The following is a 13,405-nucleotide window of genomic DNA, read 5'->3' as shown; positions in this document are numbered from 1 at the left end:
GACAGTGCAGGATGCACTTGATCTCATAAGTGGACAGTATGTTGTCAATCGGTGGAAACCATCACCTTTTCAACTAAATGGTTTTGAGGCATTTGCTGTAAGTTTTCACTTTGCTATCACACTTCAAAACTTTTGCTTCTTAGAGGGCCTGCATAAGGTGAAGGGTAACAAATTAATGTAAATGAACACATTTTGAACAAGGTTTTCTTTTTCATCTTTGAAGGGAAGGAATTCATATGAAAACAACAAACATTCTAAAGGGCCCTAAAATAAGGAGCAAACAGAAAAGGGATGATCCATCGTCATTTCTGCTGTTCACAAAGGGGCGTCTCAAGTTAATGTCTCTCTTTTCTTATCGTTGGGGGTAGAGACTCCATATCGCGTCCAAATAACGCCGGTAGCTACAATAGGTTAGTCCGAAGTTCTGAGCATTGGTCTTTACCTAGCTCACCAACAATTACTTGGTAAAGAAGCCAATATGCTGGTATATTTTTACATCGTCGGTCTTGTCCTCCATCATGCCAATATAAGTCCTTGAATCCTTTAGATGTTCCCTTGTTCTCCTTGTACAGAGGAAGGATGGTTCATGGCACAAGTGTATTAATTACCATGCATTGAACAAAGTCACTGTCAAAAAACTCGTCGCATTGACATCATCTTAGATTGGCCTTAAGGATCTTGCTTTAGCCAAATAGACATGAAGAGTGGGTATCACCAAGTTTGCATCAAGCCTCAAGATGTTCCAGACAACCTTTGGTTTTTGGTTATGCCCTTTGGATCGATAAATGCACCGGCTACATTCAATCGACTAATGGAGCGTATTTTCTGCAAATACTGAGACTTTGTTGGCACATTCTTTGACGACCTTATCATCTTTTCCAAGAATGAAGAAGAGCATCAATGGCATCTCGCCTTAGTTCTTGAAGACTTTTGGACTCTGAGATTAGTTATTGAGGGCAAGAAGAGCGAGTTATTTATTAAAAGATCTACTACCTTAGACACATCATATTTGTAGATGGTGCTCACATGGATCTAGAGAAGGTTAAGATCGTTCAAGAGTGGCGCTATTTGAAATTACTACATGAACTCTGCAGTTTCCTTGGACTTGCTTCTTGTTATCAACGGTTTTTCAAGCACTTTTCTGCTATTGCGTATCTAGTGCATGATTTGACGAAGAAATGAGCTGTTTTCAGATAGACATCTAAAGGAATCAATGCTTTCAAAACTTCAAAATCCAAATTGTCTACCAATCTGATGCTTGTTGCTCAAGTGTGATACTTGTGGCACTAGTCTTGGAGCAATCTTTGAGTAGGATGGGTATGTCATTGTCTAGCCTCATCTTCAACTGAGGAGAATCGAGATGTCAGTAACATTTACGAGGAGTTACTTATAATGTCTTACACGCTCTTTAATCTTGGATATGTTTATGTTATTGGAGCAAAGTTTTTCATTGAGACCAATCATTGTAGTCTTATTATTTCATGAAACAAACAAAGATTGATGAGAACCAGATGCGTTGGGCCAATTTCTTATCACTTCTCATTTTCAAATCCTTTTTTGAAGGGACAAACAACAAGGCGGTTGATGCACTTTCACACCGACCCATGCGGCTGCCATTGCTATTGCTAATTATTTGGAAGTTATTGCTTGGAGGATTTATACCCTATGATCCCCCTAGATACACTTTGAAGGAAGGCTACCTCCTACACCATGGCAAGCTGTGTATTGCATGACCATTGTAGCCCAAGGTTCGACTAGAGTCTCATGCTCCTCCATATGTGGGTCATCGTAGAGTTCAACCTACTAAGAGTGCCATATAGACTTTCTTCTTTTGGCCAACTCTGTGCAAGGATGTGGAGAAATACATTAATGAATGTCTCATTTGTGAGAAGGTGAAGTATGATCGACACAAGGCATCCGGATTTCTACATCCTCGTCCTATTCCTACTTAGCCATTGGAGAGCATAGCTGAAACCAGCCTATAGTTGTACTAAAGGGCGGTAAAGCTTTAACTTTGACCCAAAAATATGCCGTCTAAATTTCCCTGCACTTTATGACACAAAGTAACTTCCCAAAAAAACCTGTTACCGGAATTCACTTCTTCAAAATAATCCACGACTTTGTAGCTAGAGTCAGACTTTGTAAATCATTAATTTATTTACGAGAAAAGAATTATCTAATTAGTTGTGTGCACATCAGAATAGATTTAGCAGTTCTAGGCCTCAGGTGCGCCCAAGTTTGGGCCAGTGCACCTCAAGGAGACCCTAGCAGAAAATACCCTGAAGCCCTAGCGATTGGGAAATCGGGTCTTCAATGAAGGGGTAGATAGTAGCCTCAGATTTCAGGCTCAGAAAATTACGCGCACTAGTGCAAGCACAGGAATGAGATGGGGTCCTAAGAATAATAACCCTAAGGCCTGAATCATTTTACGGCCTTAGGATAAGTCAGTTAAGGTATTTTTAAATTGTCTATGCCGGACCAAATGACCGGACAAGTGCGAACAGGTAATGCCAGAGCAGTGTCGGTACGGCATTGCGCTGGGGAGCAGCTAACAATTTCATTAGTAGCATCTGTGTGTGCAGTTGTGAGTTAATTTGCACATTTCATTAATAGCCTAGGGATTTTTAAAAGTGAAAGTTGAAGGGTTTTTTAAGTTATTAAGTAAGTGTGCCAAGTGGCACACTTACCAATGCAAACTAACTCTCTCTCACTCTCACTCTCACTCTCACCTTCTCTCTCTTCCTAGCGCCCCCTCTCCCTGATGGCTATTTAGGAGGCCCTACTCCCCCATTTTCAATGTTGGCAGTGCTCCTACCCCCCCTATTGTGAGTATGCCCTACGCATTGGAGCCCTCCATGGAAGCTTGAGAGCAGTCCCTTGTGACATATGTGGTGGCCTTGTGCTCCCATTGTCTAGAACAAGGGCTCTCATAGCCATAGCCAGCGTTTGGTGAGGTTTCATCGCGAGAAGTTGCAGCAGGCACTCTCTTCGTAGAGTGTGGTGGCTGTAAATTCTCTATTTTCAGCCCTTAATCACCTCCTTTAGGTTGAATTTCAGCAAAATACATATAGAATCTAGTTCTTCTCTACCTACACTACGCGTACACCAAGTTTCGTGCAATTCCATCGCGGAAAAGGTCTCTTTTTCGGCTCTGGAAGGTACTCAGGTAACATTTTTAGGTTATGTGCAGAAAATTACAGCAAGCATGTGTGCGTGCATTTTGCGTGTTTCTCCCTTGTTTTTGTTGCAGGAATAATTATGCATAAAGGGACTCAGTTAGCGGAAGGTAGACTCTCACTTTCGAGAGCTTCCGTTGAGTTTTGTGGAAGATAGACTCTTGTTTTTGAGAGCTTCCCAAAATCTCATAGCATAGGGAAGATCCTCTCAGTATTCAGAGAGTAGCGTTCGCACTCTTTCAGTCAGAAGCAGAAAGAAAGAATAGAGGACGGGCTATTGCCCCGTTCTTGTACTTGTAAAGATTCTCCCTTAGTAATAAAGATATTCTCTTTATGGGGGGGGACCAGCCCATCTTCTGGTCCCCAATAAAGTGTCAAGCTTTTCCTCTCTCTCTCTCCAATTCTCTTGAGTATTTGAAGTACAATTAAAAGTCAGTTTACGCTTCCGTATTTTTGTGACAGTGGTATCAAAGCAAGGTCATCCCTCTCTTCCTAAAGGGATTGACGAGTCTTGGCAGACTGCAGAAATGGGAGGACGCGAGATAGAGTTCTCTCTCCTTCAACAGCAGGTGGAAGAGTTGCAAAAAGCTCTCTCCCATCCAGAAGTCCAAAAGATTCTCCATACTCTTGAGAAAGGGAAGAAGAAAATGCCAATGGGGTCGGGAGAAGTCCCGCAGAACCCAAAGGCGCCAGAACCAAGGAAAGATCCTTCGATTGGAACCTCCCCCATGCACGAGAGGCAGAGGAAACCTCCAGAACGTCATGTGCGGTTTAACCCAAAGGTTCAAGAGCAGGATTCCCCTGATTCCCCTCAGTTCTCTTTCATGAAGGATCTGGATGACATCGTTGCTCCGGAAGACATGTTTCTTGACGATCCGTCGCAGCAAGAAGTGCATTCAAGGGAAAAGACTCCTGTCCATAAGGAGTCTAAGCATAGAAAGAAGGAGCATCATAAGAAGAAGCACCACAGGCAGAAAACATTCAAGTCGGGAGACAAAGATGTGAAATTCGACACCTACCATTTTAAAGAAAGATCCAAGCTTCGCCATGTTAGTATGTACCTGAAAGGCACCGCTAGCAGTTGGTGGTTAACTCTTATCCTGGAAGATCGTAAACCCCAAGATTGGACTGCTTTCAAGGAGGAGTTCTACGCACAGTTCCTTCCTCCATACTATGAGGAAGAGGTAAAGAAAGAATGGGATCGACTTTTACAGTCGGAGAACGAAACTGTTCCACGCTATGTGGATAGGTTTTGGGACGTTCTCTTGAAAGTCACTCCATTCAAGAAGATTGACGATTCGGAAAAGATGCGCAAGTTTGAAGCAGGATTGCATGAAGCCTTGCAAAAGGCTATAAAGCTTTACCCTCGAGGTAACTTGCAGATACTTATGGAATCAGCCCGCATAGCTGATGGAATACATGACAAGGGTACTCCTAGGAAGATGGAGCAAAGCACTTACCATGCCAAGCAAAAGGCTCTCCATGAGCAGCCTACCTCTACTTCTTCTTCTCAAAAGAAGAAAAGAACCGCCTCCGAAGCAGAAGCAAAGCCAAATCAGCCCAAGAAAGGGAGATATCTCTCTCCTGCTGAGTTGCGAACCTACATTAGTGAAGGAAAATGCTTCAACTGTGGACAAGTTGGTCATATGAAGGGTGACTGTCCTACCAAACCTCCACAACCACCCTCTTCCAATGCAGTCCCAGATGTACAAGGAAATACAACCAAGGATGGAAAAGAAAGAGCTCTTCTTAAAGCATGGGGTAGCATCAACAACTTCATCTCTACCAAGTTAGCTGATGACCTGAACTTACAGCCCAATCGTTTTGGAGTTTCTATTCAAGCACAATCTGCTTTCAAAGGGCAGAACTCAAACTCCACTCCAATCATAGGGAAGTTGAATCTAAAGGTCGACAACTACAAGGATCAAGAGTCTTTCTTACTAGCTTCACTTGAAGGATGCGATGTTATCTTGGGAATGCCTTGGCACTACAAGATGCATCCCATTCCGGACTATGTTCAGAAAACCTTATCTTTTGCTCATAAAGGAAAGGAGTATCTTGTACTTGCAAATGCAGGTGATTGGCGTATCCCTATCGCCAATCACATTGCCATCAAGAAAGAAATGAAAAAGTGTGTTTCAGCGTACTTGATTTTTGCAAGAGAGAGAGAGATGTGTCTGTTTGACAACTTTCTTCCTCTTTAGAGCAAAAAAGACTGAAGTTATTAGAAAGTTATAAAGATTGTTTTGCAGATGAACTTCCAAATGAACTCCCACCTTCGCGACATGAGGATCATACAATTGATTTGATCCCAGGAAGTTCTCCTCCAAATCAGCCCCCTTATCGAGTTAGTCTAATGCAACAAGAGGAAATTCTCAAGCAGGTTAACAAACTTTTGGAGAAGGGCTTAATAAGGCCTAGTACTTCTCCATATTGTTCACATGTCTTGCTAGTACAGAAAAAGGATGACACATTCCGCATGTGCATAGATTATAGATCTCTAAACAAGATCACAATCAATAATCGATTTTCAATCCCTCGGATTGACGACATTCTTGACAAGTTACAAGGAGCAAGTGTTTTTAGTCGTATAGACTTGAAGAGCGGTTATCATCAAATCCGCATAGCTCCTCAGGATGTGCATAAGACTTCATTTAGAACAACCTTCGGGTTGTATGAATTCTTAGTGATGCCTTTTGGACTCACTAATGCACCAGCCACATTAAACAGAATGATGGATAGAACCTTCCACTCATATAGAAGCTTCACAGGCGTTTTCTTTGATGACGTCTTAATCTTCTCAGATGTAGCGCGGATATGTGTCGTGCTCTCTACAGTGTGGGTGCCCCTCAGTGCAATGTGCGCGACAATCTCACTCAAACAAATGGAAACTCTCTCCACAGAATGAAACACGGGAACAATGGATAACAACAATAGAGGCACAACAGTGGACCAGAACATGCGGACTCGACTAGCTCAAAGAACCATGTACAGACTTAGGCGTGGCAGCACAATCAACTCCAGCCCAGGACTCACAGGTACAAAATGGGGTGTCGAGGCTCAGATGTGCAGGGATGGTGAAGCAGTTCTCAGTGTAAGACCCGCTACCTAGACGACGAATCGACCATCTATATAAGATAATGATAATGATCCAACGGCCACTACTCATAGATACAATCATACAGAGCCACCAACGGCCCATAAATGTCACCAGCTAAGTGTGACCTGGCCACATGTCCACTAGGCCACCATCCGTATCCCTGCCACGTGTCACTGCCCAGAGTGTCCGTCCAGTGTGAACAGACCAGACCAACTGTACTAACTGTAACTGTGTCTTGTGAAAGTGACACTGTAGCCTGCTACAGGTTGCCTGCCACAAGACTGGTCACCGTCTCGGTGAGCCAAAACTGAATGAACTGCAAATGTAACTATATGTACAATGAAAGGTGGGGTAAGAGCACAGTCGTGTCACCCAAGGGAAAGTGTCGTCGCCACTGTTGCTCCAGAGGTATCCGGATCGGGAGGAGCCATCAGATCGATTGTGTAACTATGCGGTTGCTGTATAGTGCTCTGCATAACCTGGTTTCCTGTGGTTGTAGCAGCCATCTGCTGTACAGCGGATGGAAGCACCTGCCCTGAAGTGAACTCCGGACGCCTAGTAACACATCCATAGCGGTGTGCACTAGCAACACCGTCACAGCAAGGAACACTCTGGCTCTGCATGTGTGGCATCTGGACCTGAGACCCCTGCTGAGTGAAGTATTGGAACTGGGGCTGTGGGTAGTGTCCCATGAACTCCTGAGAGGGACCTGTTGGGTAGTGTCTCATGAACTGCTGAGAGGGACCTGTTGGGTAGTGTCTCATGAACTGCTGAGAGGGCTGAGAGGGACCTGCTGGCGTTGCAAAGCCTGCTGGATTCTGGACCTGTATCCCTGGCCCAGTCCATCCATATCCCACAGGAGCCTGGGTAGGCCTGTTATCATACATAAGCATTTCTTGAAATCCCTGCACCTGTGCTTTTAGGTCATCAATAATCCTCGACTTTATCTTCAATGCCTGTTGTAGTGCAAAAATCGTTGCATCTCGATCTGCGATGGCACTCTCGGCAACTCGCAGAGATCCCTCCATAGCTGCGTATGTGGCGGAGTGATGCTGGTGGGTTGCAGCTAGCTGCTCCGCGCCTAGCTCGATGGTGGCAATAGCAGCTCTGGAGTTCTGAAGTAACTTCTCTGAAAGCTGAAACAGAGAAGTGGAGTCGGTCCTACCTAAAGATCCCTCAGATGGATGTGATGCTGGAGGGCGCATGTGGCACAGCTGGCGAGCTAGAAGTAGGTACAGTTGGTGTAGTAGGTGTCTCGGAGATTGTTGCTGTAGGTGGAGCGAGAGATATGTTGACCGGTGTATGAGTGAAGATGGGAGAAGAAGGAAGAGGATCCTGTATGGTTGAAGTGACCATCCTGTCCTAAGGAGCGGCAGTAGACACTGGTGCCGGCACAGCAGAACCAGGTGTAGAAGTAGAGGTATGACGCTGAAAATGTACCCTAGTCTGCTGGCTCTCAGAAACTGGCAAGGAGAGTAGAGACTTCACTGTATCCTTCACCACTTTCGCCTTGATCTTCTTTTTCTTGTTGACTGTGGGGTCAACCTGCATGCTCAAGGTTTTCCTTTTCCCTTTCGAGGTTCCCTGTTCCTCATCCACTTCATTTATGTTAATAGGTATGTTTATGACCCATGCCAAGAGAGGTGCCGCAAATCATTTAAAACTTAACTGCACAGACTGCACTTGGGCCCGAAATCTTTTAGCCCTAGACTGCAAAGAGCGGAAGAGAATTTGGTGGAATCCACATGGGATAGTGTGGATTAAACAGTATAGCCCGTCGCAGTGGGAGAATGTAGTGAGAAGATCTGTTTTTACCTTGTCTTCGTTGGCATCCCGAGCCAGAAAGTAATACCTGAAGATTGCAAGAAGCCGTCTGTTTCGCTCATAATTTGGGTGATCCGAGCTCAATAGCTCTTGACATGCTTGAGTTGTCGCATCCTTGGACAACAAAGAGAAAGTGCGAGTAGTAGACTTCACAGCTGGAAAGTTGGTCATACCCATGGCATGGCCAAGCCTTGTAGCTGTTAGCTTGTGGCCCCGGACCTTTGGAAAGTCTTTCAACAGTTGATGTATCAGTTCTGCTGGAACCGTATCAGGTAAATTTGCATCAGCCAATGCTGTGAGGCCCAGAGTCCGTAGCTGAGCAGTCGAAAGCACCTCACTGAGAGATGGTCGAGGTTGCTTCATATGAAAATTTAATGAGAATGCTGTGCGATTTTTTGAAGAAGCAGGCCTCTTGATTTCATGAGTGATGATTTGCTGCTTTTCTTTTTTCTGAGCCACTTTTGAATGTTCCTCCTGATCACTGGAAGCACTTGACTCGGAATTTACATCTGAATCATCAGATGTTGCTAAGTCTGCTTTGTAGCTCTCATCACTTGGGTCACTGGAGGTAAAGTCATCTATGTCATGGCTGCTGCTGCTTGCAGATACTTTCTCTGCTTCGCTCTCTAATTCTGCAACCAGAGGTTTCCTCCTCTTCAACTCTATGTTTTTCTTGCTACTTCCTTTTGGCTGTTTCTCGTGCTTGTTACCTCCTGCCATGGTGAGGTTGGATGGATGACAACCGGAGCAGTTGAGTAGACAAGTGATGGAAAAGTACTCAGTCAGATGCAGACCAAGTTGGATTTTCTGCAAAACGATTTAGGCTGGGGCGAGTTCGAACAAAAATAGGGCAGGGGCGAAATTGGGTGGGTAGAGGGTAGGGGCGAAAGTGAAAGTGTAGAGGGGTGATGAGAGAGGGTAGGGGCGAGAGGGGTTGCTGGGAGAGGGTAGGGGCGAGGTTAGAGGGTAGGGCGAGAGGGGTGCTGGGAGAGGGTAGGGGCGAGGGTATAGGTAAGGGCAAGAGGGGTGCTGGGAGAGGGTAGGGGCAAGAGGGCGAGAGTTAGAGGGTAGGGGCGAGAGGGGGTGCTGCAAAGGGTAGGGGCGAGGGTATAAGTAAGGGGCGAGAGGGGTGCTGGGAGAGGGTAGGGGTGAGGGGTGTTGAGAGGGTAGGTATAGGTAAGGGGCGAGAGGGGTGTTGGGAGAGGGTAGGGGCGAGTGGGAGAGGGTAGAGGCGAGGGTTAGAGGGTAGGGGGCGAGCAGCAAGGGGTAGGTAGGGCGAGGGGGTTGGGAGACTATGGTAGGTTAAGGGCGTAGCGAGTGTGAGCAGGTACAAAGTGCTAGCAGATACAAAGAGAGGATAATTTTTGAGCAGTACAAAGTTCGAGCAAATACAAAGAAAGGGCAATTTTGACTCCAGATAAAGAAGGGTATTAGTAGATTAAGGTTCCTGCAGCAAAGCTGAAATTTTAATGGCACCAAAGGTTTTTGCTGCTATTGGAATCAAAAGTTCTTTGACATAAACTCTGCCAATTCTTCACATAGACAGTATTGCATTGGGAGTCTCATCCAGTCCTTGATTACACCTTGTTCATTGTCCCAATCGCCATCTAAGCAGAGTCCCCAAGCAGATTCCACTTTTCAAATTGAACAAAACCACTCCGACTAGAAGCTTGACTGAAAGCTTAACTGGAAGGACCTTAATACTTAACCGCAAATAACATTGAGAATAGAAACACTTAGAGGAGTGACTAATTAGAGGAGGAGTGACTGGACTGTAGAAGTTCCTGATAATACCCTATTACCAGGACTTAGTGGAGAAAAGATATCTTAGAGGAAAGGCGGAAACTTGCAGACATAGCAGAAAGTGAGACAGTAACAGAACACCCGTTCTGATGGAAAGATAGTGGGGAGGAGAGAGATGGGACATAGAACCTACATATGGCAAAATAACTGCAGACCCTTTACTCAGAGGAGTAATAGCACTTGATTCTGGAGCCATTTACCAGTGGCAAAGGAACGCCTTCCAAAGTGACTAACTGGACAGCCCCCTGTGGCAAAATCTCATGTACTATGAAGGGCCCTTGCCAGGCTGGAACCAGCTTCTTTGCTTTTTTCAAATATTTTGCCTGATAGAGTAGCACTAGTGTGCCTTGCGTTATTTTCGGCTTTCTGAGGTGGTGATCATGCCACGCTTTGCGACGAAGTTGCTCCGCTTGCAGAGCATGTGAAGCTAAACGGCGGCTTTCATCCAATAAGGTGAGACGGGATATAGAAGCAGATTCCATGCCCCAACTTGCACGCAGACTGCCCACCCTAGGGGATCCGGAGTTGAACTCAAATGGAGCTATGGCTTCCAAACCGAAAGCTAGTTAAAAAGGCGTTTGATTCGTTGTTGCTTTGAAAGATGTGCGGTATGCCCAAAGAGTACCGTGCACAGCCTGAGCCCACGATGCTGGATGGAGATGACATGCTTTCCGTAGGAGGGCGATCAAAACCTTGTTGGTGCTTTCGGCCTGCCCATTGGCTCTAGGGTAATAAGAGCACGACTTGCGATGAAAAATCTTGTAATTGGCCAGCAAAGTTGAGATCAGGTCATTGACAAAATGACTGCCCCTATCACTGGTGATCTCTAAGGGACATCCAAATCTGCATAAAATATTTTCATATAAAAATTTGGCTACTGTATTGCCAGTGCAATCTACTGTCGCCACTACCTCTGCCCACTTTGTTGCATAGTCTGTAGCCACTAGCAGATATTTGCGACTACCTGGTTGAGCCGGGGGATATATTGGACCCACAAAGTCCAAGCCCCATCTCTCAAAAGGTAGCCACGCCATCGAGATATGCAGAGGACGGTTGGATTGCTTACTTGGCTTCGGCCCACAGTGCTGGCACACATCACAAACCTTAGAATATGCTATTGCATCCTTAAAAATGTAGGGCCACCATAGACCACTCTGTAGAATCTTCTGGGCAGTGATGTGACCAGGGTAATGGCCACCAGTGGGACCGTTGTGGGCATCCTCCAGAATATGCTCCACCTCATGAGGCGAGACACAACGCTTCAGAACACCATCTGATCCCGATTTGTAGAGCTGGCCCCCAATTAGAGTGAAAGGCCTGGACTTCAACAGCAATCTCCTCTTCTACAGTGGAGATGCCTTCTCTGGGTACAGCCCAGTAGAGAGAAAATGTAGGACCTCGCCGTACCATTCCGGTGTTGTATCGATTTTAAAAAGACTGCTATCTATCTGCAATCCCGGTAGCTTCTTCACCTGTGTGAATGCGAGAGAGGTGGTCAGCCATTACATGATGCTTACCAGGACGGAGTACCACTTCAAAATCAAACTCTTGGAATAGGAGGAGCCATCGCCATACTCGACCTGCGACCTGTGGCTTATTAAGGAGATAGCGCAAGGCATGGTGATCAGTAATAATTGTGAAGTTGACCCCTAACAAATAGTGACAAAATTTTTGTAGAGCATACACTATAGCCAAACCTTCCCTCTCTGTGGTGCTATAGTTGCGCTCTGCTTTGGTGAGCAGGCGACTTGCATAATGTACAGGGCGATCCAAGTTGAACTCTTTGCTAGGCTGAGTCAGCACAGCACCCACAGCCAGCAGACTGACATCTGTATGCACATGAAAAGGTAGGGCCCAATCCGGGGCAACTAGAATAGGCGCTTCAATGAGGCGTTTTTTGAGGTATGCAAATGCTTCGGCCTCAGGTGTTGACCACTGGAAGGGAACAGCAGCACTGGTGAGCCGGGTCAATGGTTGAGCCACCTGTGCATACATACGTATAAACCTGCGATGATAGCCGGTGTGGCCCACAAAGCTCTGAACACCTTTGGGATTTATGGGAGGAGGTAACTTCAAGATGGCCACTATCTTCTCTGGGTCAGGTGCTAAACCTTGAGCAGAGACCACATGGCCCAACAGTGTGCCCTCTGTGACCAAAAAATGACACTTGTTCGGATTGAGCTTTAACCGTGCCTCTCTGCACCTGAGGAAGACTGCAGAGAGCTGAGAAAGATGCTCCTTTAGATTTTCTATTGGGGTCGAACATTGAGCACCCGAGAAGGTGGAAAAGTCGTCCATGAATATGCGAAGGTGATCAGTAAGCAGAGGACAAAAGATGAGATATACTATGCGATTGAAAGAAGGCGGTGCATTTTTAAGCCCAAAAGACATTCTAGTGTAGATGAAAATACCCAGGGAGTCACAAAAGCTGTTTTGATTTGGTCATCAGGATGTATTCCTAACTGATTGTAGCCGCTGAACCCGTCCATAATACTATACAGTACATGGCCAGCGACATCTTCAAGGACTCTCTCAGTGAAAGGTGTCGGAAATCTGTCCAGGATTGTGACCTTATTCAAAGCCCGGTAGTCGACGCAAACTCGAATTTTGTTGGACTGCTTCTTTGGGGCAATAACCATAGGGGACAACCATTGTGAGTGCTCTACTGGTACAATAATACTTGCTTCTTGCATTTTTTCCAACTCGATTTTGACTGCTTCTGCATACTTGGGATTCAGTTTGTAAGCCCGTCCTTTGACCTGCTTAGCCCCCTCAATCAGAGGAATTGTGTGGACTCCTAGCTCTACTGGGATTCCTTCCAAATCGTGGTAAGACCAGGCAAACACATCCTTGAAAGAGCGCACGAAAGAGATTACCAGGTCGAGTAGAGCGGGCTGATCCCATAACCAAGTGGCTAATAAGATGGGCTGATGGTTGTCAGGGCCGCCTAGGTTGACCTCTCTGACTGGGTCAGGCGGTGCAGTGAGCGAGGCTGCGTCAGAGGGAGAAGACCGTGCCGCCTCCGTTAGCTTCTGGACATTATGAGCTGGCGTCTGATCAATGTTGAAATCAACATACTCTTCCTGCAACCATCCTGATGGAAGCTCTGCAAATGGTAAATCCTCAGATACCTCAAAGTGCTCCGGCATGGGTGGAGAGTCGGATGGAGTAGAGGCTAAGGAAGGAGCTGGGGTGTTGGCCAACTCTTGCAAGGGAGACTTTTTTCCCCTTCTATGGTGGGTTATAGGCTCACCCAGGCCGACGGTTTCCATCAAGGGACCCTCTGAAGGATGGGCACCAGAGACCGGTCCACTTGGTTCTGGCTCACTTGGCTGACTGGGATTACTGGCTTCAGGGGTAGCTTCAGGTGTAGGATCAGGGGGAGAGGGTGAATCTGTTGGCAAAGGTTGAAGAGAGACTACATAGCATGGCATCGAAGAGGTAGCTTCTAACCACTGCAGTAAGTCTTCATCGGACCCATCAAGAGGGACCGGCTGCTCCA

At 46.1% G+C, this 13,405-nt stretch overlaps 1 protein-coding gene across 4 annotated transcripts in view; it reads left to right on the top strand.

Annotated features, from left to right (window-relative positions):
• Positions 1-13,405, top strand: part of LOC147440688 (phosphoinositide phosphatase SAC6-like) — a 180,158-nt gene that overhangs the window by 106,751 nt on the left and 60,002 nt on the right. For all 4 annotated transcript variants that reach the window (XM_086482533.1, XM_086482534.1, XM_086482535.1 and 1 more), the window contains exon 19: positions 11-97. In XM_086482533.1, coding sequence (XP_086338659.1) covers positions 11-97 — 87 coding nt within the window. The remainder of the gene's footprint in view (positions 1-10; positions 98-13,405) is intronic.

The sequence above is a fragment of the Adiantum capillus-veneris genome, chromosome 15 (genome assembly GCF_014529385.1).
Source record: "Adiantum capillus-veneris isolate H3 chromosome 15, ASM1452938v2, whole genome shotgun sequence".
Lineage (NCBI taxonomy): Eukaryota > Viridiplantae > Streptophyta > Polypodiopsida > Polypodiales > Pteridaceae > Adiantum > Adiantum capillus-veneris.
The sequence above is the reverse complement of the archived record's forward strand: the minus strand, read 5'-3'. Positions and strand labels throughout refer to the sequence as shown.